This window comes from Ambystoma mexicanum, chromosome 11 (assembly GCF_040938575.1).
Source record: "Ambystoma mexicanum isolate Mex_15411 chromosome 11, UKY_AmexF1_1, whole genome shotgun sequence".
Lineage (NCBI taxonomy): Eukaryota > Metazoa > Chordata > Amphibia > Caudata > Ambystomatidae > Ambystoma > Ambystoma mexicanum.
In genome coordinates this window covers 222,379,467-222,403,152 of record NC_090934.1, presented here as the reverse complement: position 1 = coordinate 222,403,152, position 23,686 = coordinate 222,379,467, and the positions used below count along the sequence as shown (strand labels likewise).

Below are 23,686 nucleotides of genomic sequence, written 5' to 3'. Positions count from 1 at the left end.
ACTGGTGTGGTTGACCTTCTTTCTTTCAAACCACAACCCTTCCAAGTACAATTGGGATCGTTTCTCACCTCAACCTCACTCTCTACCTGTGGCGTCCTTCGGGGCTCTATCCTATCACTTTGGCTGTTCAACATCTAACTAGTCCATTTGGCTCACTTGATCTCCACCTTCTCTTCTCACTTCCAGTGTTATGCCGATGACACACAGCTCTCCTTTAAGCTTCCATCCTCTACCTCTTCACCTTTGTCTCTCATTCCTGACTGCTTGACTGCTATTCAGGCAGGCTGCTCTGCTAATGATCTCTGCCTTAATGCCAGTAAGACCGAGATCCTTATCATTAGGACTCCTGTTCTCTGTTTCCCGCCCACTCTCTGGCTTTCCTCCTTGGACCCCCTCCTGTGTGGAAAGAAACCTCAGGGGCATCTTTGACTCCTCTCTCTTTCTCTTGACACATCTCGGACCTTGCCAAGAAGTCCAAATTTCAGCTTCATCTCCTCAGCGGCATTCTCGCTTTCCTCACCTTCCCCGGGAAGCTCAAAGTCTCCAGAGCTCTGGTTCTCTCTAGGCTGGACTACCTCTTTCCTCCCTTTGCCCCCTTCAACTAATCCAGAATAGGGCTGCAAGACTTATCCTTGGCCTCAAGCCCAGAAACTGCATCTCTCCAGCCCTAAAATCTCTACACTGGCTCCCGGCGACCGAAAGGATCAATGTGAAAACTATTTGCATTATCCACAAGGATGTGTGTGGCCTTGGGCCTCTCTCTACATCAAGCTTTCTCTCCATAAATACCTCCCTGCTAGAGTTCTTCGGTTCTCTAGCTCCAACTGTCTGCAGGTCAGACGCTTCTCCAAACAGAGAGTGGGAGGTAGATCGTTCTCGGCAGTATCCTCCCTCTGGAACAAACTCCCTGCCACCCTCAGACTTGAGCTGGGTCTTATTTCCAGAAACGTCTCAAGACTTTCCTTTTCTCCTCTTCCTTCCCTCTCCCCCTCCCTCTCTAATGTCCCTGTGCTGCTGTGACTGGTGCCTGGTCCCTCCTGAGTCTTACAGGGGCCAGACATCCCATCGAGTCCTCCCCAGCCTACCTTATCAGCACTTGCCCTCCTGCAACCTTCCCGAATCTAGCCCATCCTGTCCATTGCACTTGTCTTCCCCCCCCCCCAAACCCTTCTCTCTGGCACTTGCTCTCTTGGCACCCCTCAGCACTTGCTCATGCTCCATCTCCTCCCATAGGGCTCCCCTTTCCTGCACTTCTTCCCCACACGCCTTCCCTGCCCCCTACCCTAACCACCTGCTGTGCTTTTATCAACATTGTCCCTGCACTTGCACGGTAGGATTGGCACAAGGCCAATATAACAGTCAATGTTTTCTTTCCTATGTTCCCTCCCTTCCCATTTTTCATCTTGTGGCACCTGGAAACACTTGTGCATAGGCCATTAAATAAATAAATAATTAAATACAATAAGAAATGTAGGTAGATTTCTCTTGTTCTCTTACAACAGAATAGGCATGGTTGGGTTGGAAAGGGAGTTCCTTTTCCAAACAGGAGTCTGTATCCCCCTGGGGGGGAGAGGGGGGAGAGTCCCTCCCAGTGAGGTCCTGCTTGCCTCTACCCCTACGGAGTGTATTGCATAGCGGATTCATCTCCCCAATATCACAAGGAAAGGCTACCTCCTGTAGAGAAGTGACTGAATCCCTTGATTCGTCACAAAGTCTAACTTTGTTATGGTGCACTATTGTGAATCTGAAACCAATGCATGCAAGCTTCTTGCTGAAAACTTTGTCTTATGCCTTTATTGCTGCATCCAGGCATTGAAAGGCAAAGCTCTCCCTCTTTTGACAAGAAGAAGCCAGTTGAAACGATTCCCTCCCTCGAACTCACTGGCCCAATCAATTCACTGTCCTGCACTTCGATTTGGTGCCTTCCTGAATCTTGTCGACCAAGATCCGCTCCAATCCAGAGTGGTTTGCCTATCCTGAGAGGGTACTCCTTCCAGGAATGGAAACTGAGCTGGCGTTTATTGCTGCTCTTTTCTGGGAAGCTTCATGGGATATCGATCTTCAAGGCTTTGATGCTGCTTTTGGCCGTTGGGCTGAATGTGCTGCTGGAACAGAGCCCTATTATCATCATGGTTCACTCCAAGACTATTCTTCATCTTCTCAATCCACTACTGGGCCCCTTCATCTTTGTTCGTTGCTGAATATTGGTCATTCTTTAGGGGTCCGGAAATCTTGGCCCAGTCATCTTCTGGAACCATGAGGTTGCAAGCAGAGACTGGGACCGATGACACCCAGACCCAATACCGACTCGAAAAGCTACTTCTGCCCTGGCAACCCCAGCCTTTTTGAGAGGAACAGTAAGTGTGAGTAGTCGAGTGAGTAAATTAGAGTAATTACAACAGTCGAACTGCGCCACACACAAAAGACTTCTGTCACTAGGTACAGGTGTACATTTGTTTAATTTATGCCATGAACAGCCTTATGCCATGAACAGCCTGACACGTGTTTCGAGCATAGCTCTTCCTCTGAGGCAAGTGTTCTTGTCCAATTAGAACCACAATTAAATAAGTTGTGTGAATCACAAAGCGGAGTCAATACTCGTAACTGAATTCGCTTTTTTATTACCATAATAAGTAACTCTGCCGGTCGGCTAAGGAATGAGTCCAAAGAGGGACTCATTCCTTAGCCGACCGGCAGAGTTACTTATTATGGTAATTTAAAGCTAATTCAGTTTTGTGATTCACACAACTTATTTAATTGTGGTTCTAATTGGACAAGAACACTTGCCTCAGAGGAAGAGCTATGCTCGAAACACGTGTCAAGCTGTTCATGGCATAAGGCTGCTCATGGCATAAATTAAACAACTGTACACCTGTACCTAGTGACAGAAATCTTTCGTGTGTGGCGCAGTCGATGGTTGTAATTACTCTAATTTGCTTACACTGTGGGTGCTGGGCAAGGCACCTATTCACTAACAATTGACCGCAGCCGCACAACTACCTTACAACCACGATGCAAGCGCTGGGATTATTTGGCCTTTTTGCCCATCTCCCTTTTTCTAGTCGTGTGAGTAGTCTCCTCATGGTCCTTGGAACTGCATCCACATGTGGGGCTTCTGGTGGCTTCTGGGGCTTGTGTGAATGCCCCATTAGCCGACTCCCTGCATTGTACCTTCATAGGTCCTTCCTTGCAGCTATCCCTTCTTTGGCTTTTGTTGCTGCACCCTGAGTTTGGGAATGTTCTGTGGTGTCCGCCTGACTCACCAGATGGGTTTCTGCCCTTCTTTATCTGAGACCTGTAAGTATCTGCTTACATTTAGTAACCCTATAAGCCCATTCAACCTACTCCGTTTGGCACTTTATTCCTATGGGGAAAAGTCGGGGGGCTCTCCAAAATGCCTAAAAGCAATTTAAAGTATGGACTTGCCTGTGACTCTTGATGAACACTTGGATAGGAAGTAGTTAAAAGTTTCACTGCTTGTTTTATATTTTTAGAACTGTGTTGTGTCTACCCATTGTTTCTTTCCCGCTTTAAACTACCATTGTGTATGATTTTGTTTGCAAGTGATAGTGATGCTAATGTTTAAAGTGTGAGTGTGTGTGGGGTGCATTTGGGACATCATTACTGTTTTTGTAGTTTTACTTGGTGATTATTTAGATTATTTAAGGTGCACTTTATTGCACCTTATTGGTAGAGTATATCTTTTTTAAGTACTTTGTGTTTGTGTGCTCTGTATTTTACACCAATGTCCTCCCCAGCTAAGAATAAAGCCTTACAGCTCAGTCACGTTTACCAGTGGGCATTTTCTCTAACTTAAGGAAAAGCACTGCACACTGTTAACAGCTGGTCTCCCCCACAGCAGTGGTATTCAGAATACTCTTCTGACAACAATCTTGCTTCACACCCTGCTTCTTTTTCTACATTCTACTCTCTCTCTGCAGATCCAGCCTAATCTCTTTCACCTGCTCTCTCCCTCAGAGCTCTGATGCAACCCGCCTCTCCTGGGATCATGCCACTCAACTTGTGCGCCTCCTGAACACCTACACTGGATCACCAGACCGCAGACAGCTGGCTCAGGACCTTCTCCAACTGCGGGCCCGCCTGCACTCTGATGGACTGACCCTGGCCAACACACAGGGAATGCTCTTCAACTTTCAAGAGGCGGTGAGTACTGAGCAGTTCTGGGGAGGGATATAAACAGAAGGCACTCTTTGTACATCATTGATGAATTTGAATGTTTGTGCATGGAAACAGTAAACCTACTACTTCTACATCCTTGCTGAACCTACAGAAGGATGGGCCACAAACCTCTCTATCCCAGATTCATAAAGAATGTAAAGCTCCCTTAACAAGCATCCGAAAGCACTCTTCCCGCCCTTCTCCCCTTTATATATGCAGTCACCAGCAATTGCCAGTTCCTGCTTTTCCACTGAATAGGTGGGAAATTAATGTTCAGCATACTCCTTTTTTACACATTTTTAGAAGATGGTTTCTTTTGCTTAGTGCTCTTAAGAGTTCTTATTCTTCACTTTATTTTTGTTTCAACCTGTGGAGCTTTTACAGCCCATATTTGTTCTCTTTAATTTGTCTAATTTTCTACAAAAGTTTTTATCTCAATTATTGTATTCGTCTTTATTTTTTGTAATTTGTATTGGCTTTTCTTTAGTGTGTGTCTTTCTGCTGCCTTGGGTTACAGACCAGTTTATTCATACCCTCCCCACGCCTTCCTACTTATGTGATATTATTTCTCAGGAATGTAACAGGAGCATGTTCCTTTGAAGAGTTATTATGAGTAGTGTGCACGGGTGCTTGTGGAACCCTGACACTAACATGGTACTTCTCTTGCTCATTCCCACTATCCTAACTATCAGTCACTTTCCCCTTGTGTTGGAAAGGAAGCATCATGTTTTAACTCTGCTTTTGTGGTCTAAACAGGTTTTATTTTTCATCTTATTTCATCTTGCATCTTTGCCCAAAGGCTGGGGGTTTCAATGTGGCTCCTGCAGCTGGTATTGTTTCTGTTTTGATCTCATACAACCATTCGGACATCTTTGTAGACTGCAATGCACTCTCCTACAAGTCCTTTTGTCACAATTGCTATTCTGAATTCACCACTGACGTATCTTGCTCCTTGAAGAGCTGGCTTCAACCTTTGCAGCTAAAATAAAAGTATAATTGCTGAAGGAACTGTAGATATCATCCTGAACCATTGCAATATGGACACTGGTAAGTGGGACACTGTACTGGGACACTGTTTTAAGAGCTGTTGAAGGAAGTCAAGTTCTTGGTCCCTAAAAAGCACAAGAATCCTCCTTCACTAGGCCAGAGCAATCTTCCATTCGTAACATAACCTCTTTCACACAGTGAAGACCTCTGCTGCGTGTATGTGTGTGTCTGTCTTGCCTGCCCTGGGGCTGATCAGGTCCTAACCAAATTCCCATAAAAATCAAGCTTAGTCTAACTGGGTAGTCCTCGAAGTGGAGCTGTGCCCCTTCCAGAAACATCTGTCTTTATATTTGTTTTTTTCACTCTCGCAAACTGTTTGCCCCATAAGAAAGGTGCTTTTCCAACATGTGGTTGTTAGGTCTCTTCCTTTACTACTTGGACACAACTAGCGAAGGAGCAGGCTCGGATTGGCATATTGGGCAGAAGGGCAATGCTTGAAACTTAAACACAAAATGATTTTGTGGCCCATGTGGGCCCGTATCATAGGTTACTTCACCATGCAGCTAGTAGTTTTGACGGTGTTACTGAACAATGCTGCTTTTAAATGTACAATTTGCATCACATTTTATCAACAACCCCACCCCCCCCCCCCTCACTCCCCCCCTTGGTGCTACCCTAACAGTCTGTCACAAAAGGAATGAATTGCCATTTGCAACTTTGTGCCACTTTTTCATTGGTGCCCGGGAGAATGTTCTGCCCCAGTCTGACCCTGCGTAGGAGAGATCAAGAGTAGCTCTCCTACTTTAATCTATGAATAGGTAGGAATGTTTGTATAGTAGCTGATAAATAAGAGGTGTAAAAGTCTCTTGTCTGAAAAAGGTAATATTGTTTGGTTCCTCCCCTTTCAGATGGAGCCAGCTGCATAGTTGAATTCCAACTCGGACCTTCAAATACAAACGTAACCATGGGGTTGCCAGGAAGGAACTTTAGAACCTGTTTCTGGTCAACCTCAGATCTCCCTTATGAAATAACAGGGAGAGGCGGGTAGGATTCTGATTGCCAGAGTACAATACTGTTCCAAATGTGTGGTCCCTCACTAGAAAGTATCGATCCATGACAGATGAGGTACATTTTAAAGATTGTATCTTGCATTTGGAAACATTCAGGTGACTTCTGGAGGGGATTGTTGACAATTTCTGACTTCAGACCATCTTTGCTCTGCTCCGCAGGACGTTGGACTTCGCTGTGCTGCCTTGTATTTTAGTCTCCAGTGGCAGTAGCATAGCAGCTAGTGGCAGATCTTCAAAAAAGGACAGTGAGTGAGTTAAAGAAGTGCTGCTGAAGAAGAGTTGCTTGAAACCAGTGTTTCGTGCAGATGTCTGGTGGAGGCACAGCTCCATAGGTGAAAGTTACAGGTCTCTTTCAGCAATGCCAATCCACGTAGTAGAAACACTCATTGGAGTTCTAGTTTTTACTTGTTCCCTCTCTAGCTTAGTTACAGCTCAAGGTCTTCAGCAGCCACAGGTTGCAGTTGTTGTTCGTTATTGGTGCACTCTGGTGACCTGTGCCTTCACCTCTTTGTGTCTGGCCGGTGTGAGAAACCAAAGGATGTCTCACCTACTACTCTCCGGGGATCTCTCTCTCAGGTGGTCAGGGCACAGTCATTGACTCTGGATCCAGACCCTGGAGGTGGACAGGCAGATCTTCCGGGGCAAAGGTGAACCTACTGGAGCAGAGCAACCGACAGAGGTATGAGAGCAAAGGGTAGAGAAACGAGGAGATTCCTGCAGGACATTGTTGCCTCCAAAGAGCCATGAAAGATGTGTCGAGAAGACCTAATCCCAGACAAGAAGACTGCATTGTGTTTCAAGGGTGCCAGCAACCCTCCCGGGAGAATGACGGAGTTGGGGAGGCGAGGCCAAGCCTGTGGTATTAACCTTGACTTGTGAATTGAAAAACGCAAAGACAAGAAAGGAATGCACACAGTGAGTTGGCGAGCGACATGAGTGGCCGGTGTGTTAAGGAAAGATTTAGGGTGCAACAGTATATCTCGCAGTTGAAGGCTGCACACGTGGGGATGAGATTCGAAGTAAGGCAGACCTGTGCAGGCACTTTGAATTACTGATAACTGTGAAGCCAGTGATGCCGTGTAGTGGAGTGGTCCGGCGAAAGGAAGTAGCCCACTCGAAAGTCTCAGTGAAAGGTGAAATGTTTTGTTATAAAGCGCCAAATTGAATGAACTTTAAAATGTGGAGTGATCAACAATAACCCTGACAAAAGGTGAAGTGAAAAGGTGAATGTTGAACTTTGTACTTGTTATACTGAACTACCCAGACCAAGAGACACTGGGGGCAAATAACACAAGAGCCTCAACTGAAGGGAAAGTCGAAGTGGTCCTGCGTAGGTCTATAGAAAAAAATGTGCACATTTGAAAGCCTTTGACGTCAGGAAAAGGTCTGAGCCCGACCGAGGGAGACCGAAAGTGTGATAAATTAGGGGAAAGAAACCCTTAAAGAATGGGAATTAAGCTTGGGGAAGGGAACCCTTGCAAGTGCTTTGATTGAAAGGTCTGAGCCTGACCAAGGGAGACTCGCATGAACTTTTTGCTTTCAGAGGGCCGAGCCCGATCGAGGGAGACAGCTGTGAACTTTAGTAACTCTGAAACAATTTTTGAATGCTGGGATAAGTGACTGAGGTAGAAGGCCGAGTGGGCCTCGGTCCACGTTTTGAACTGCCTTTGTTTTGAGAACCTGAACCAGAGTGTGTCATCCTGTGTACAGGGACTGCCTTACGCCGTGCTGTCCAACGTGGGTCTCAGGTTCCTGTTTGCCTTCGGTATTAGCTGCTGAACCCCCACAGTCCCTCACCAGCTGTCCTGTGCCCCACCTTTGTATTACAGTGTGGATCAGATCGGAGGCATTACACTCCAAGAAGGGAAACAGTAACACACAGTGATACAGTACATATCCTTAGAAGTGTAATGCACAGATTTATAAATCCTTAATGAAAAATGGCACACCTCAGGCAAATACTTCAGTGTCAGGTGCCCCATAGAAACTAATAGAACCAAGCCTTTATGCTAGTGATATTCAATTTCTTGATAGAGACTCAACCCCCCCGCCATCCCCCACCCTTCCCTTAAGTAAACCTATTTTTTCCTGGCACCCCACAAACTAACTGCTCATATCTTTTATTAGAATCAGTCACTGTCATCCTTGCGCTCCTTAAGACCTCCTTTGTGCCCCCTTAAGGTGGCCAGACCCACGGTTTGAAGACCACTGCTGGAGCCTGGCCTGTGGTTGTGATGAAAAAGCCAGGTATATTTTGAGTTCAGCTTCTAAGCGTGGATCCCGGATTCAAACCTATGTTGCGCTACGTGGTCTATCTTCCAAGACCAGTGCGTTGCCCCTGTGCTATCCTCCGTTCAAGTCCCAGTTCCTCACCACAGGTGCAGAGATTGCAAACCAGGCGACGCCAAGACTGCACACCCCGCCCCAACCCCTAGCCCATGAAAGAGATCCAGGGCCAGGTTTCAACCCATTAAGCAAATAATTATTTTTAACAGGGGGAAATAAAGGATCATTTCACCCAGGGACTTGAACCCTGAGCGAACAACAACTCTGACGGCCCAAAAGAACAACAACCATCCTTGACAGAAGGAGGACTCATCCAGAAGTGGAATCATGATGGAGATGGCTCCAGGAGGATTGTGGAACCTGCACACAGTAGATGCTGGCAGTTCAGCAGGGTGATGTGGTTCCAACACACCATGCCAGGCTGTGGCAGCTTCCAGCACCAAGGCAAGAAGACTATGGTGTTAAACAGCTGTAGGCTCTTGTAAAATGGTCCCGGGATGGGAGGCCTGGCCCAAGCAGAATATGGAAGACTTGGGAGGGACTCAAGCATAGGCAGATAACTGGCGCACATTCAAAAGATACCAGTCCCATTAGTATGGCTAGACTGCATCTCATCATCAGCCACAATTGTTTACGGTGACAAAATCGGCCAGCAGGCAAGCTAACTTGCTCACCTTCCCAAATCCCACAGAGCGAAGTATGGTTTCCTCGTTATGTACCTTCATGCACAGGGGCTGGCTTCTGCTAGACTGAGTCCCATTAAGGGTTTTCAAAAAACGATTTTGGCGGCCAATCAGGTTAGCCTCAAAAACCACCACACACACATTACCTGCCCAGGGCCAGGAACTGGTCTAGACCCATTCAAAGCACTATCAAGGGTGTCAGCTTGGGCTCACCTATACATGGCACTAGTAATGCAGTAAATCGGCTTTCAACCCTAGCAAAGCCAAAACTAAATATTAGTTGCCAAAAGCCTAACCCAAACCAATCTAAGGTGATGTAATCACCATAGTGGAAAAAGGGGCTGCTAAGAAGCATGCCTGGGAACCTTTTGAGCAACCCAGGACCACATACTCTTGAGGCGTGAAAAAGGGATTATTGGCCGGAGTACGTAAATAGACGTCCCTCTGACCACCAAAATAAACTAGAAACCTCAAAAACCCACAAAATGAATGAGATTACACGATGCAGTGAACAGTGCAAGGGAAGCAATTGTACTCTGCTACTAGGCCAGTTAGCAGGGAACTTTGAGAATGTCCTGTGTTGGTTTGTGAATATTTTAGCCTAATGTTTTTATGGGTGATGCACCTTTTTTTTCTATTTTATTTTTATTTTAGGTTTTCACTTCTAATTAGCAATTATTTTTCTTACACAGCATCATTCCCTAGTGTTAGGGAGAATTCTCAGAATTCTCAGAAATGTGCTTATTCCCTCTACCTTAGAGACCCTCAGCAACTTTGCTCGATTTTGAGGCCTTGATTTTTTTAACCTGGAGAGAGCGAGACACTTTTTGCCACTCTCTCATGTATTTTAATGTGGTTTTTGAACACTGTTTCTTTTGGTTGTGGAGGCATCATCTTTTACATTGTGTCACACGGCACCTTCAGTGCAGTGACACAGGGAAGTCTTCCAGATTTCCCCAAGGTTTAAATGCCTTCTCTGGGATTCCCAGAGCAGTAAAGTGAAATTGACTTTACTTACATGTGTAACTTTCTAGACCCAGCACACACTGGAGGGGTTACTTATTATACCCTTTGTCTAGCTTCTCATGTAGCAATTCTATGTTACCTTTTTCTCGAATGGTTGGTGGCAGTGGTTTACTTTTAACTACTGTGGTGTGCATTTACCGGGGGCTGTGTTCCCAGCTGCAGTAAAGCACCCAAGGGTGGCATTTTTATCAAAACGGGCCCAGTCTTCTTTTTTTGCCATTTCTTTGTGGAAAGGTCCTTCTTGAGATTTACTCTGCGTGCCAGACCAGGTTAGGTCCCTTTGTTCGCTTTGCCTTTGGCGGGATTCACAAGTTAAGCCCACCTCTGGCTTCAGGGTGGGCAGGAAGTGAGGCAGATGCATGAAACCCCCTGTGCTTAGTCTCCCAGGAGACCCAAATGCACTCTGTAGTGATTGGCCGGCTGACTATTCGGCAAGGACAGCCACCCTGCTGGGTGACTGACAGCTGGGCTGGAATGAATGGGAGAGAACTGAATAAAAGGCAAGGCTTTTGGCTTGGAAGGCAGAGTCGCCCACTGGACGAAGGAACCAAAGAAGAACTTGAAGAGGACGCCTTCTGCAACTCCTGGACCGTTGGTTTGCCTGGTGAAGCCCTGCTGCTGAAACTCCAAATTTGTATCAACAGAGAAGCCCCTGCAAGGACGACTGCAAAGTAAGCCACCTGGACATTCTCTCGGGGCTGGTTGTCTTTCCACAGAGTTGCTGCTGGAAACTGAAACACCAGGGAGAGGAACACCAGATTGTGTGTGTTGCTTTTAAGCTGGCCAAGAGCTCCAGGAAAGTCCTACGGACTCCCCGGAAGCAGGACTGACCGAGCCTGAGCCTCCTCAACAGAGTGCGGGACACCAGAAGCAAGGAAAGCCCATCTCGACAGCCAGGAACCGCGGTGTTGCTATTTGCGGTAGACGCGAGGAGCTGAAACACCGAACAGCCACTTGTTTGAAGATTGCCGGTTGTGAGCGGAGACCGTCCCATTGCAGTGCAGGAGTCCCCAGAAATCCTCCCTATTGTCCCCACGAGTGAGGCACAGGAACAGTGAGATCTGAAGAGCTGCTCAGGAACAGAAGTAATCTGCTGCACTTTTTCTTCAATACAAAGGTACTGTAAAAGTCTGAGAGAACTTACATCTTGCTGTAGAGTTGCTTGCAGCTTGTGGCCCTACATTGATTCTTCTTTTTCTTCAAAGACTTCTAAAACGGATCTACGTGATCCGACCGCGGCTGATTTTCCTGCGGCTGGAATGTTCACATGAGAAATGTGCGAACCAACAAAGGTTTGCACACTTCCCATGCAAACACACGTGCACAACCCCTACATACCCAAACCCACACCCACAACACCACCCAACCCACACCCTCAACGCACTCCCACCCACACCCCCAACATAAACATACCCTACTTACCTTTTTGTTCACGCTGAGTCCCTGCGGCAGCAGTTCCCTTTCACTTCCGTGATCGAGAATCGGCGCCACGGGGTCCTTTTCCTTTTTTTTTTTTACAGGGGCTGCAGGGGTTTCCCTCGCTCACTATACTACAAAGTGTAGTGAGCGGGGTGTTGCAGGGACACCCCTGCAGTCTTTTTTCTTTTTTGTTAATACTTACCTACAATGCTACCACCAAATGTTCGAACTTTTGGTGGTAGCATTTTTAGACCTTTTTGTACATGCGACCGTTTGGATACGGTCAAATCATACAATACCTTCTAAAACATTGTGCAAAGACTTTTCTTACTTACCTGCAAAGAAGAACTTCAGCTCATATAGACTTTTGCCCATTGACTTTGGCTTAGCCTGTTCTACTGAATGACTCTTATTAGGGGATCTGAAAGTATTTGCCTGCTTAAGAATAATTGTGGTCTCTTGTATGTTCCAAAAACCTTTTCCTTTGGCTTGCTCCTAAATAATTCTAAATGCAACAGTGATCTATATATTAATGTCCACAGCACCCTAGCTACTGAAGTCACCTGAGGGTGTAGGTTGTGTCTGTGGGCCATCCCAAAAGGGTACTCATTGCTTTAGCGATATTAAGAGTGTGTATTTTGTGAAGTATATTTGAGTGTTACTGTTATTGCTCCCCTCTGAATAAAGCTTACACTAACTTACTGATAAATTAATACTTGTTTATTCAAGAAACCTTGTGTGTAAGTGTTTAATTGAATACTTGTCACTGTGAATCTGTGTAACTCCCCTACAGCTCACATTGACCCCTCTTGAGATCAGCCTGGCTGCTCAACACGCTACCAACCTGTGTAGTACAAGCTTATACCAAAGGTTGGGTTTCTATTGCCAGAAGGTCGGGGTTGTTGTAGTGCACCCAAAGGGTACTGCATACAATCTTGCCTAACACCTTCTCTCACCTAAACCTTTTCTGGCTAATGTTCAGTGATCAAGGCCCGTGGCTTAATGTTTAGCAGTGTTATACTACTGCTTTAACAACAGCACATCATCAGCAGTGTGAGGCCTTAAGTCCTAACGTGTGCCCCTAGCACAGTCCCCTGTGTGTTTCACTTTTTTCAGACAGGTTTAACAACTTCCCCCACCCCCTCCCGGATGGTCATGTGAGCTCCAATGTTTGATGATAGCACTTGGGAATGCTAGTGGGTTATAGCCTTCTGTATCACAGGGGTGTCGCTTCAGGGATGTTAATAAGTACTGAGATCAACAGCCTTACCTTATATCCTATGATGGAGCAATACTGATTTAGACTTATGTGGTCAAGACAACTGCGTGTCACCGTGCAAACACAGTAGTTGCCAGAACCAGATATGGCCTTTCTGTAAAATGTTTCTTAAGATTCAGGCTCTAAATCCACATCTGAGATTAAACCCGGGAAGAAGTCTAAACTGAATGAGGCAGCCCTCCCCAGCGATTGGTTGGACACCAAAACTGTAAATTAATTAAACTCTGTGATTGAGTGAGTTTCCCACTCAAGTTCTATTCAACCCATTGGATTTTTATACTTTATTGAAACTGGGGGATGAGGCTTGAAAAATAGAAGAATTTTCCAAGTGTTATGAGGATATTCTGTCTGTGCTTCCAGTCTTCCAGGAACTATTTTTATGATGAACTTCTGCAGGTGTCTTCCGTCGACCAGAGAAACCCAGGCATGGTCATCTCTTCCATTGACCTTGCAGGGACCGCCAACCTCAAACATTGCTTGCTTTCCATTCCCAGCAATGACAAGACTTCGAAGCAAAAGCACTGGACACTCAGAACGTCAGCAACCAGCACTACCTGTTGTCTATATACTGTGGTGGCTCGAACTTTGTTCCTATTCGGGTGCACTGATTTCACAGACCACTTCTTTACCACGACAAGGTAGAGACAAGAGCACCTGAACTGAGATGCCGGATAACTGAGTCTGCAACCTGCAGTCACATAAAGCTAAACACCCGATTGTGGCATTGAGGGCACCAGGAGAGGCGCCTTTACTTTAACACTGAACGTGTACTTTGTGCCTCTTTTGAGATGGATGCCGTTACAGTGGATTTTCAGAATTAACCATGAGGGGGGAGGGTTTGGAGAGGCCACCCTTGTTGATGAACAGATTAATTGACCCTTGGGTGTTTGTGTTTTGAAAGGCAAACATTTCTGCATGGTTGCAGTTGTACAAATATAAGAGCAGTCTCCTTTAGTGTGTACATAAAAATTAGACTGGTGAGTGGTACATTTTGAGCAATTTAAAACAGTGCTTCATTCCTTGTGTATGTACTGTTTGCATGCATATCCTGAAAATAGGGTGCCAATCAAGTTCTCTGCATATTGGTTATCACATGTCCATGTTAGAGTGTCTTCCAAATTTAGTCTAAGTGACACGTCTGATAGGTAGGCAGAATCAGTCCAGATGTATTAAACCATGAATAGTCTGGTCTTCATAATAGGGTGATGGATTCCTTGCAGTAGGTATTCAGGTTTTCTGTGTTAGACAGAATTTAATTTGACAGCTGGAGTATCCTTGCACATCAGGAAACAAGTTTTATTTGTTGGGCAGACTAAGGGCATATTCAACTAAGTGTTGCATGACTAAGTTCTGTGATGGGGTAGGAAAGAAATAAGGCCCACCATTCACAGTGAGGATCTATGTGATCACTAGGACCTCCAGAATTCTGACGGCCGAAAATGCTGACTTTTTTCTTTTTTTTTCACATACATATGTAGGGGAGACCCCCTGCAGCCCCCATGCTATTATATCCCATACGCCCCCCACATATATATGTGCTGTAAGGGGGGTTGGGGAAAAGCAAAGCCGGAATTTTGGGAGTCAAATTCTGAGGCTGACATTTTGGGCCATTACCCACAGCGATACTTTACATTTCAAGTTACCACGAGGCAGATTCAATTCTCTTGTTTCTGTGGTGCAGTGAGTGCATATTTCTTACCGGTTAAGGTAGGTTATTGATCATAAACCATAACAGTACATTTTAGTGACGTGTATATGGTTATTGTTCTTTGGGAAGTGTAGGTCTCTAGATGTTCAGTCTTTAGTTGCCTGACCTTTGTGTGATTTTTCTGTTATTATGAGTAGTGTTATATTGTTCCATAGTGTGGTTTACTGACTGTTTTCCACTGTGTCATAGTAGTCTGCTGTTGGCCTTGCACAGGATGCTGTGGTTTGCAGACCTTAGTTCCTTCTCCCAAATACAATTGCACAGGAAAAGTCATCACTTGTTCCAAAAATGTACTATTCCATAACAGCAGGTCCTCTTGTTAACTTCTACCTTGTCTGCTGTAAAATGGTGTATCTAGGCCCAGCAGACTACCAAATCAAGACCCTAAGCAATGCGAAATGCAGCTTGACCCATCTTCAGTCTAATAATAAAAGTGGCAATGAATTGCTGAGCATTTGAGAATGAATCATGGTCTACTCATTGAGAAGAGAATCACATTGACCACCCTCTCCCCTCCCATGTATCTTCGTTTGCCTAACTGTGCTCTTCCCTGTATGATTTGAAAAGTGTTCTGTTGCTTAGTAAATACCATATGATTATGATAAGATTTAAAACACTGTGCCTCACTCGCAAAAATCTGCAAGGAAATGCTCCCATATCATATTCACTTGCTTCCTCCCAACAAGCCTGTTCAGATCAGAACAGACTGATTCTCCTTGCCAAGGCATATTTGTGAAACCAAAAGTCTTGATAAGATCAGGGCTCTTGCCAAGGTAATGCAGTTGTCATCTGAGAGAAAGACTTTACCAGTTCTGATCAATTTACATGTGTAGGCTGTGGCAGAGGCCATGGAGCTTACTTGTTTGGCTAAGAAGAGGGTGGAATCAAGGTAAAAGCTGAGCATTTTTACTTCCTTGGCCACCTTAATAAGGTTCCCATCTATAATGAAAGAAGAATACTCCTGTCCTAGTTTGTTCAGGTGGTGTGGGTGCCGAGAATGATCAGCTCATTTTTGTCATCATTCAGGCATAGACCGTGAGTGGCCATCCATGCCTGGATGATTAGACATACCCTGTTCACCAAGGCCAAATCCTCTTCCTTGGACCCCAGAAAGTGGGAGGAGAATCTGGGTATCATCTGCATAGTTCGTGTAGGTGATACCAAGAAGGTCCAAATCATCAAAGAGGGGCTTGGTAAATACGTTGTATAATGTGGGGGAGACACAAGGCCCCTGGGGTACGCCACATGTGATGGGAATGGGATCTGCTGCTGCTGAAGGAGAGAAGACCCTAATAGTTCTCTTGCTTATTGAGGACTCAATCCAGGTAATAGCGTCCTTCGAGAAGTGGGCAGCTGAATCCAGGGTCTGCATAAGACGACGTGATCCACAAGGTCGAATGCCGCTGAGAGGTCGAGTAATGAGAGTAATGCTGATTTGCCCTTATCTCTGTTCGTCTACCTGTGCCTTTAGGTCGATAAGGGCAGTCTCAGTTCCGTGTTGGAGGCGGAAACCTGATTGACGTGCTCCCAGAAGTTTGTTGCTCCAAGTATTTTTGTATTTGAAGATGAGCAACTTTATCAAGGATCTCAAGCAGAAAGGGGACTGTTGTAATAGGGCGGTAGTTAGTGGGTACAAGTGGGTTTAGAGTTTGTTTCTTTAGTAAAGGGCGTGCCCAGGATTGTTTGAGATTGGATGGGACGGTGCCAGATGTGAAAGAGGCATTGATGAGTTTGGCTATGAAGGGGGCTAGGTCTCTAGGTGCGTCTTTTATGAACTGAGCATGGCAGAGATCTCCCTGGCAGTTAGAGGGCTTGAGGGAAATAATTACTTTCTCTGCCTCAAGGGTAGAGATTGTGTTAAAGTTAAATCAGTGGGTCATGTTAGCCGGTGGGTCCTTCGCAGGGATGCTTGGAATGATATTTTGAGGAGGATGGTCAAGGACATTTTATTTTGAAGGGTTGATATTTTGTTAGAAAGTGCCTGTTGTATATCAGTGCACCATGTCTTGTCTTTGGTGCAGATATCAGGTATGCTAATGGGGGATTCAAGTGCCTTGAGGATGGAGAATAATTCTTTGGTGCTGGAGTTAGCGCTAGAGATGCGTTCGTTGTAGGAATTGCGTTTGGCAAGTATAATTTCCTTTTTGTAATGGGATGAGATTTCTTTAAGTTTTGTTTTGTTAGATATTGTTGGGAATAGTCGCCAGGTGGTTTCGTAACTCCTCTTTCATTTGAGGCGAAAACCATTTATTCAGATGCGCATTAGGCTTACTAGGTCTGAGTTTACTAGGCGCCACGGTGTCAAGTGTAGTAAGCATTATTTTGTTATACTCATTGACAAGTGAGCCTGGGTCAAGGTGGTCTCCAAGCTGGTTAAGGGTAGGGATGATTGCTGGGAGCACTTTCTCCTTAGTTATGTTTTGTTTTGTTTCTGGTTAGACAGGGTGGGGCTATAGGCATGGTTGGCAGGAGTGGTCTGGTAGTGAGAAGTGAAAAGGACACGAGAAAGTGGTCTATCCATGTATAGGGGGTGATTGAGGTGATATTGGCTGTGCAATTATGTTCGAGGACCCAGTCGAGGGTTCTCCCTTTGATGTGGGTCGGTTCAGTGATTTTTTTTTTTTGGGCTAGGCCTAATTCGGATAGGGTGTGGGTGTTGGCTATGACAGAGGCATGTGTGGCTAAAGGGTCAAGAGAGTGAATGTCCTCCTCAAAAGTTCCAGTGGGGCTGGGGGGCCTATATATTAGGTGAATGGTTAATGTCTGGGAATTAACTAGTGGGAGTTTTGCAGTGAGGATTTCACAGGAGGGGGTGTTTTGTGCAGGAGCTAGTACCTTCTTTACTTCATTTATACAAAATGTGTATGCTGTTTGGCCAATTTCAGATTTAGGTGTTTTTAACAGCTGTAGACTCCTCCACTCCCCCGACACCCCCCATTTTGCATTGCATTAGTGTGCCGTTTTGGTAATTTCATATCTAGGTGTGTTTAACAACTGTAGAACCCCCCACCTACCCCCTGCATTTTGCATTACATTTGTGAGCGGTTTGGGAAATTTCAAATCTAGGTTTGTTTTAACAACTGTACAACCAACTTTGAACCCAAGTGTTTGTACTGCATCTGTTTGCTCTCCTTTTCGGCTTCTAGGCCGCCTGGTGAGTTTGTGCTCATGTCGTACAGACCCTCCCTCTATCCTCCATCCTATCTCTCAGCCACCACTATGGCATTCACTATCTTGCCTATATATTTTAACTGTTTTACTATCACCTATCCTCCTTCTCTCACGACGTCTGGAAGACGGAGGTTTAAAAACGCTTTCCTGAACACCAACCCAGGTATACCTATTGCAGATATCTACATCAGCGCAACATCCAGACATATTGTCACTGATATCCTCTTGTATGTCCCCTCTCCAGATCTCTGGACCCCTCTTCTTATCTCTACTCTCCCTCGCCTTACCATTCCTCACTCATTAATGGTGGCACTAGATGGGAAGTACTCTTGGTGTGCTTCTCATCATCCAGGTATATCATTAAAGTGTATTGCAACACGCTATCCATGGCTCTGGGTCCTCAACCCAACCTCCTCCTTGACTGGTGCCCGACGTCCCTCATCAACTTCCTTCCTGTGCCTGCTACTCCTTCCTCCTCTCTCCCTGTCCCTCTTACCCATCCTCCGACTGGTGTACCACACCCCTCTACCCCTCCTTGGAAAACCTTAAAAGGAAGAGACCTGTTTCATCTAGCCATGCTCAATGCTCGCTCTATCAAACACTCTTCTGACATCTGCCTCCTCCTTGAAGACATTGACCTTGATATCCTCGCTCTTACCGAGGCATGGTTTCAATGCCAGCTCAGTCACTGCTTTTGACTCACTTCTCCCTGATGACTACAAGATCATCTCTAAGCCCTGCCCTAACTGTTCTGGTGGTGGGGTTCCCCTGATCTTCCCTGAGCGGGTCCCTTCCTCCCTCGTACCCACCCAGCCATACTCCTCCTTCGAGAGCCTGGTCTGCAAGCGGGTCATCCCTCCCTGACCATTGCCACTAACTATAGGCCACCTGGCTCTATCACCGTGTTCCTCTCTGAATGGGCTGATTTCTCCTCCTCTCTACTGACATCTTCCTCTAAACTCCTCCTACTAGGTGACTTCAACATCCACCTTAACTCCTGAAGCACAGCGTCCACACTCTTCCGAGACCTCTGCACCTCACTCTACCTCTCCATTCTCCCCTCTGATCCAACCAACTTAGCTGGACACACTCTTGATGCCTTTATCCACACAGGTATTTCACGCTCCACCCCAATCGCCACCCCGCTCTCCTGGTCAGAACCCTCTGACTGCACCTCTCCCAGCTCTGCAAACCTCATTCACGGACACCTGCCAAATGAAAGGAGTGTCAGTGGCTGCCTTTGCATCCACCTTCATCAGCACCCTCTCCTCCCACTGCAGACTCTACCTTTGACTCGGTTGTCAGAAAACTCCATCTTGCCATCTCCAACACTCTCGACATTCTTATCCCAGTCATGAGGATCTGCCTGAAACACGGCAAGCGTGCCACTTGGTACGACTCCGATCTAACAGACCTGAAGTGCAAATACATATCTCCAGAACGGTAATGGCAGACCACAGGCTCATCTTCTGACACACTGGCCTGTCGCCTTCCCCAAAAGCAATATCGTCGCACCATTCGTTCTAAGAAGAGGGCACACATACAGACCTGTGTCTCTGGAGCAGCCAACAACACAGCTGAAATCTTTAAAATCTAAAAGGAACTTGCCAATCCTTCTGCAGTCTACACATCTCCTTTTCCCTCTCAGGCCCTCTGCAGTGCACTGGCTACCCACTTCGCTGCAAAAACTCAGGACACCCTGAGCACTTTCTTCCTCCCCATCTGCCCCTCTCTTCCCATCCCCCTGGCTTCCCAACCTCTCTCAGCCTTTCTCTCCTCCTTCTCTCCTATCACATCGGGCAAGGTCACTAAGGTTGTCCACTCTATGAAGGTCTCCTTCAAACAGATCTCCCCCTGTTCTTCCAGAACTATTAAGGACAACATTGTCTGCCTTGCCCCCTGCTCTTGGTGATTCCTGCAATCACTCTATGGGTCTCTCCCCTCTTCCCTCAACCGCTCTTGTGTGCCCCCTCCTGAAAAAGCCTTCTGCCGACCCCTTGTGTCCGGCAAACTACTGTCTCATCTCTATCGATCCCTTCCTTGGGAAACTCCTGGAGAAGCTGGTCTTCCCCCAACTGGCTCAGCATACTGAACTCGGTTGCCTACACAACCATCAATCTGGTTTCCCGAGCATCCAGAGGCTCGGAAACTGCTCTTCAGAACATCTGTGAAGAACTGCTTACATCTCTTGACACAAACTCTGTCACTGTTCTCATTCTACTTGATCTCTCCTCTGCATTTGATACGGTCAACCACTCTATCCTCATGAAACGGCTCTATGATGCCCTTGATATCGCAAGTGCTGCCAGTCCGGTAAATGAGGCTCTTCTGTTGGTGCCCCCCAGGTGGAAGATTTAACTGGGCCCAGGAGATTCCACCACAGCATCTGGTGTTTCCGGCCACCGGTTTAGGATTACATCAAGGTCATTGGATGGACCGCACCAGTGCAGGCAGGCGCTGGGATGAGTATGAGCAAAGGTCCGAGTGGTCAGTGTTTGTGTTAATTGTTAGCCCCAGTAAGTGCGCTGTGTCCACAAGGCTGCGGGGTGTTTAGCGATTGCTGTGCAGGCACTTGTAGTGGCTCTTTGGACAGGGAATGGTATTCCTTCTAGTAAACAAGGCAGATCTTAAGTGGAAGCACCTAATGGAGCACCGTGGACAGCAGGCTGTGCACAGCGCCTCCAATTAATTTATTTGAGGTGGGGAGTGCATCTAGGCTCTCACACACCATAGTGTGTGCAAGTCTCCCAAGTGCTCTCTCTCACCACTTCCTCAGTGTCTTCGGTGCGTGGGTTTATGCACTGCTGGCCAGCTCCTGCAGCAATCCGGTCGTCAGCTAGTGATCCGGTGCAGTTGCAATTAGCGTCTTGTGCATTAGTTGTTTCGTTTCCCTGCAGCCGCCATATTGGAGCGCGAGGGGACTCCAGCTGCAACGTAGCTCACTCAGTTCCCCGGCACTGATTCGCGTTGGATAAAGGCTGGTGGGTGATGCACCCAGTGGTGTATTGTGATGTAACAGTGAGCCACAGGAGTAAACCGCTACAAGGATCAGATAGGATTGTAGTGGGAGCTTCACTGAGTCACGTCTCAATGCATGGGCGTAAGCCACACCCCTTCATCTGCATCATCCATAAGGCTGTCTGTGGCCATGTACCAATCTATATACAACTTGCTCCCACCAAATACTCTCCTTCCTGATCTCTATCCTCCTCTGGCTCCAACTCTCTGTCTGTCAGATGCTTTACTAAGCAGACAGCTGGTGGCAGGTCTCTCCTCGGTTGGCTCCCTCCACTGGAACAGCCTCCCTCTTCCTCTTCTTCTTGAGCCGGATCTCCACAAATTCTGGAATCTCCTCAAGACCTTCCTCTTCACCACCTCCTCCCCCCGTTACACCCGTGCTAATACCCCCACAGTCGCTGAGATTGGTGGAATGGGATCTTGTGTCCTCCCGGATCCCGGCCTTCCCCCAATCGCCCTCACCCTTCGCCCCATCCCAGCACTTGCCTTCGGGCACCCACTCGCTTATGCTCTCACAGGCCTGCACTTACTATTGCCAGGTGATCACTCTGTACCAAGCGATCTCTGCCAGGCACTTACTGTTCACCACAACTTACTCCTTGGCTCTTCCCTCTGTGAAACTCCTAGAACTTACCCCTTCCTTGTCCCTCCCCCTCTCCCTGCACATGCACATTCTGAATGCTCCCAAGGCCTAGTAGGTCTGCCCCTTTCATGTTCATCTGTTTATTCTATTTGCCTTTGTTCCCATGTTCCCTCCCCTTTGCCCTGTGGGCGCTTTGAAACACAATTTCTTGATGTATAATCGCCATACAAATGCACTATAAATACCTAAATAAATAAAGTGCAAAGGATAGTGTCCCTGGATCTCAAGGTGCACAAATGTTCAGCGCAAAGATGTAAATCCAACAAAAAAGTTCCAAGTAGTTAATAGTCACAGTTCCAGGGAATGGCTCCCTTCCTCTGGTTTCCTTTACCAGTATGAAAATTCAAACAAAGAATAACCAAGTTCTTTAGAACCCCAAGAGGATAGCTCCCTCCCCTTGGTGCATTCACTGTTCTTTTGTTCTTTGAAAAAGCTCCTTTCCCCAGGTTTCTGTATTTTTTTTTGTTTATTTATTTTTGTTTATTTGTAAAGCGCCCCAGGCCCATGGGCAACATTTCAAATAATTTAGAATCCTAAGGGCATGTGACTTCCTAGGAACTCTCCTTTTGCTGTCTTTACTCTTATCACAATCTCAAGGGCATGGGTCTTCCCTGACATAATTAATCTCTGGTAACCTATTACACACTCTTGACTTAGCCTGGTGTACTTTCCTGCCAGGACTTCTTTGCAGTCTTTCAAATACTTATATTGACCTGGTATACTCTCCTGCCAGGACTTTCACACAATGAGATTTACTTTTATCCATCAAACGACATTTGACTGCTGTTGGCGTATTGTTGTTTCTTTCAGTAATACATCTCTTTCACACAATGGGCCTCTGCTCCTTTTCCCAGTGTGTTCACTTTTACTTGGCTTTCTTTTACAATTACTTTGCTTTCTCTTAAGGTGCAGGTTCAGCAACCCCTCTGTGGCGTAGCTTACAGGTATGTTAGCTTCTTCACAGATTTCACTTTGCTTGTACGTTGCTTCTATGAAGCAGTGTACACTCTCGGGCAACCCAGTAACCCTTCCAGTTTCCCTGGGCTTACCTGCGTGCTTGTAGTGTTTGTCGCGCTTCTCTGCTTCGGTGTCCTTTGGGTTGATGGCTCTGCGTGCCACCCATTAGCAGCTGCGCCCGCGCTGTCTCTGTATACTATTCCTGCTGCCTTGAACTCTCGGGCGGCAAGCTGTCTGCACTCTGGTTCCTCGTCTGCCATCTGGGTCAGCCTCTACACCATTATCCACAGCATACTGGTTGGTCTCTGTGCAGGTCGCTGTGCAATCTTGCCTAACAAGGCCAGATTAAATGAAGCATGTCAGAAGGTCTTTCAATAATGGAAAGAAGCCCTTTGCAAGGCTCCCATCTTTATAGCCCCAGATTACCAGAAACCGTTGATTGTACAAACAGATGTCTCTGAGGAAGGAATTAGTGCAGTCTTAAATCAACTATTAGTATATTTCATAGATTCACATGCTTGAATATTCCCAGTGATCAGACTGGGAATCCTCTGTAATTTCAAATGAATTATAAACATGTAAAATGTTCCATAGGAAATCAGTATCGAGTAGTGCTAATGCCTCTAGAGGCATCCACTTGTGCAGCCCATCCACCTCACTTTGGTCCTTTTTAGACCCTAGCCAATGATGTGGCAAAACTTGAGCTCCACCCAAGCAGCCATCTTCAGGTTGGTCCCCATAGTCATTCTGACATGGGTATCCTCACCAGTTCTCTGACCTATTTTCGAATTTTGTGATAGATACTTGTTATACTATCTTCTTTGGTAAATGTTTTTACAACAAAGGTTTAGTTTTATATCTGTCATTAGGACTCCTTGTTCTCTTACTGGATGAACGGTTGGCAAACTTACGTTCCATCCCCTTCCCAAGCGGTTACCATGGCGCCTCTTGCAATGCCAGACACGCAGATGGTAGCTACGTTGTAACCATGCTGATCACCTTGGTTACTGCGCAGAACGACATGAGCACGTGATTGCGCTCTGAGTCCTATGTATACCGTGCCCTTCTTCCTCACAGTGCTTCTGATTGAAGTCGGTACGCTGACCTCCGTTTCCTGTTCTAAAGTTCTCTTTAGTTTCTATGTCTACTGGTTCCTCCCTGACCTCGAACGTTTATGGACACTGCCTTGTGGAATACTTGTTGTTTTTAGTCCTCGTCTCAGACCTCGGAAAGCTTACGGACTGCCTCATGGAAATTCCT

At 46.3% G+C, this 23,686-nt stretch overlaps 1 protein-coding gene across 1 annotated transcript in view; it reads left to right on the top strand.

Annotated features, from left to right (window-relative positions):
* MAP3K6 (mitogen-activated protein kinase kinase kinase 6) overlaps positions 1 to 23,686 on the top strand; it is a 1,613,301-nt gene that overhangs the window by 1,273,330 nt on the left and 316,285 nt on the right. The window contains exon 23 of the mRNA XM_069622894.1: positions 3,979 to 4,164. Within this exon, the coding sequence (XP_069478995.1) occupies positions 3,979 to 4,164 (186 nt within the window). The remainder of the gene's footprint in view (positions 1 to 3,978; positions 4,165 to 23,686) is intronic.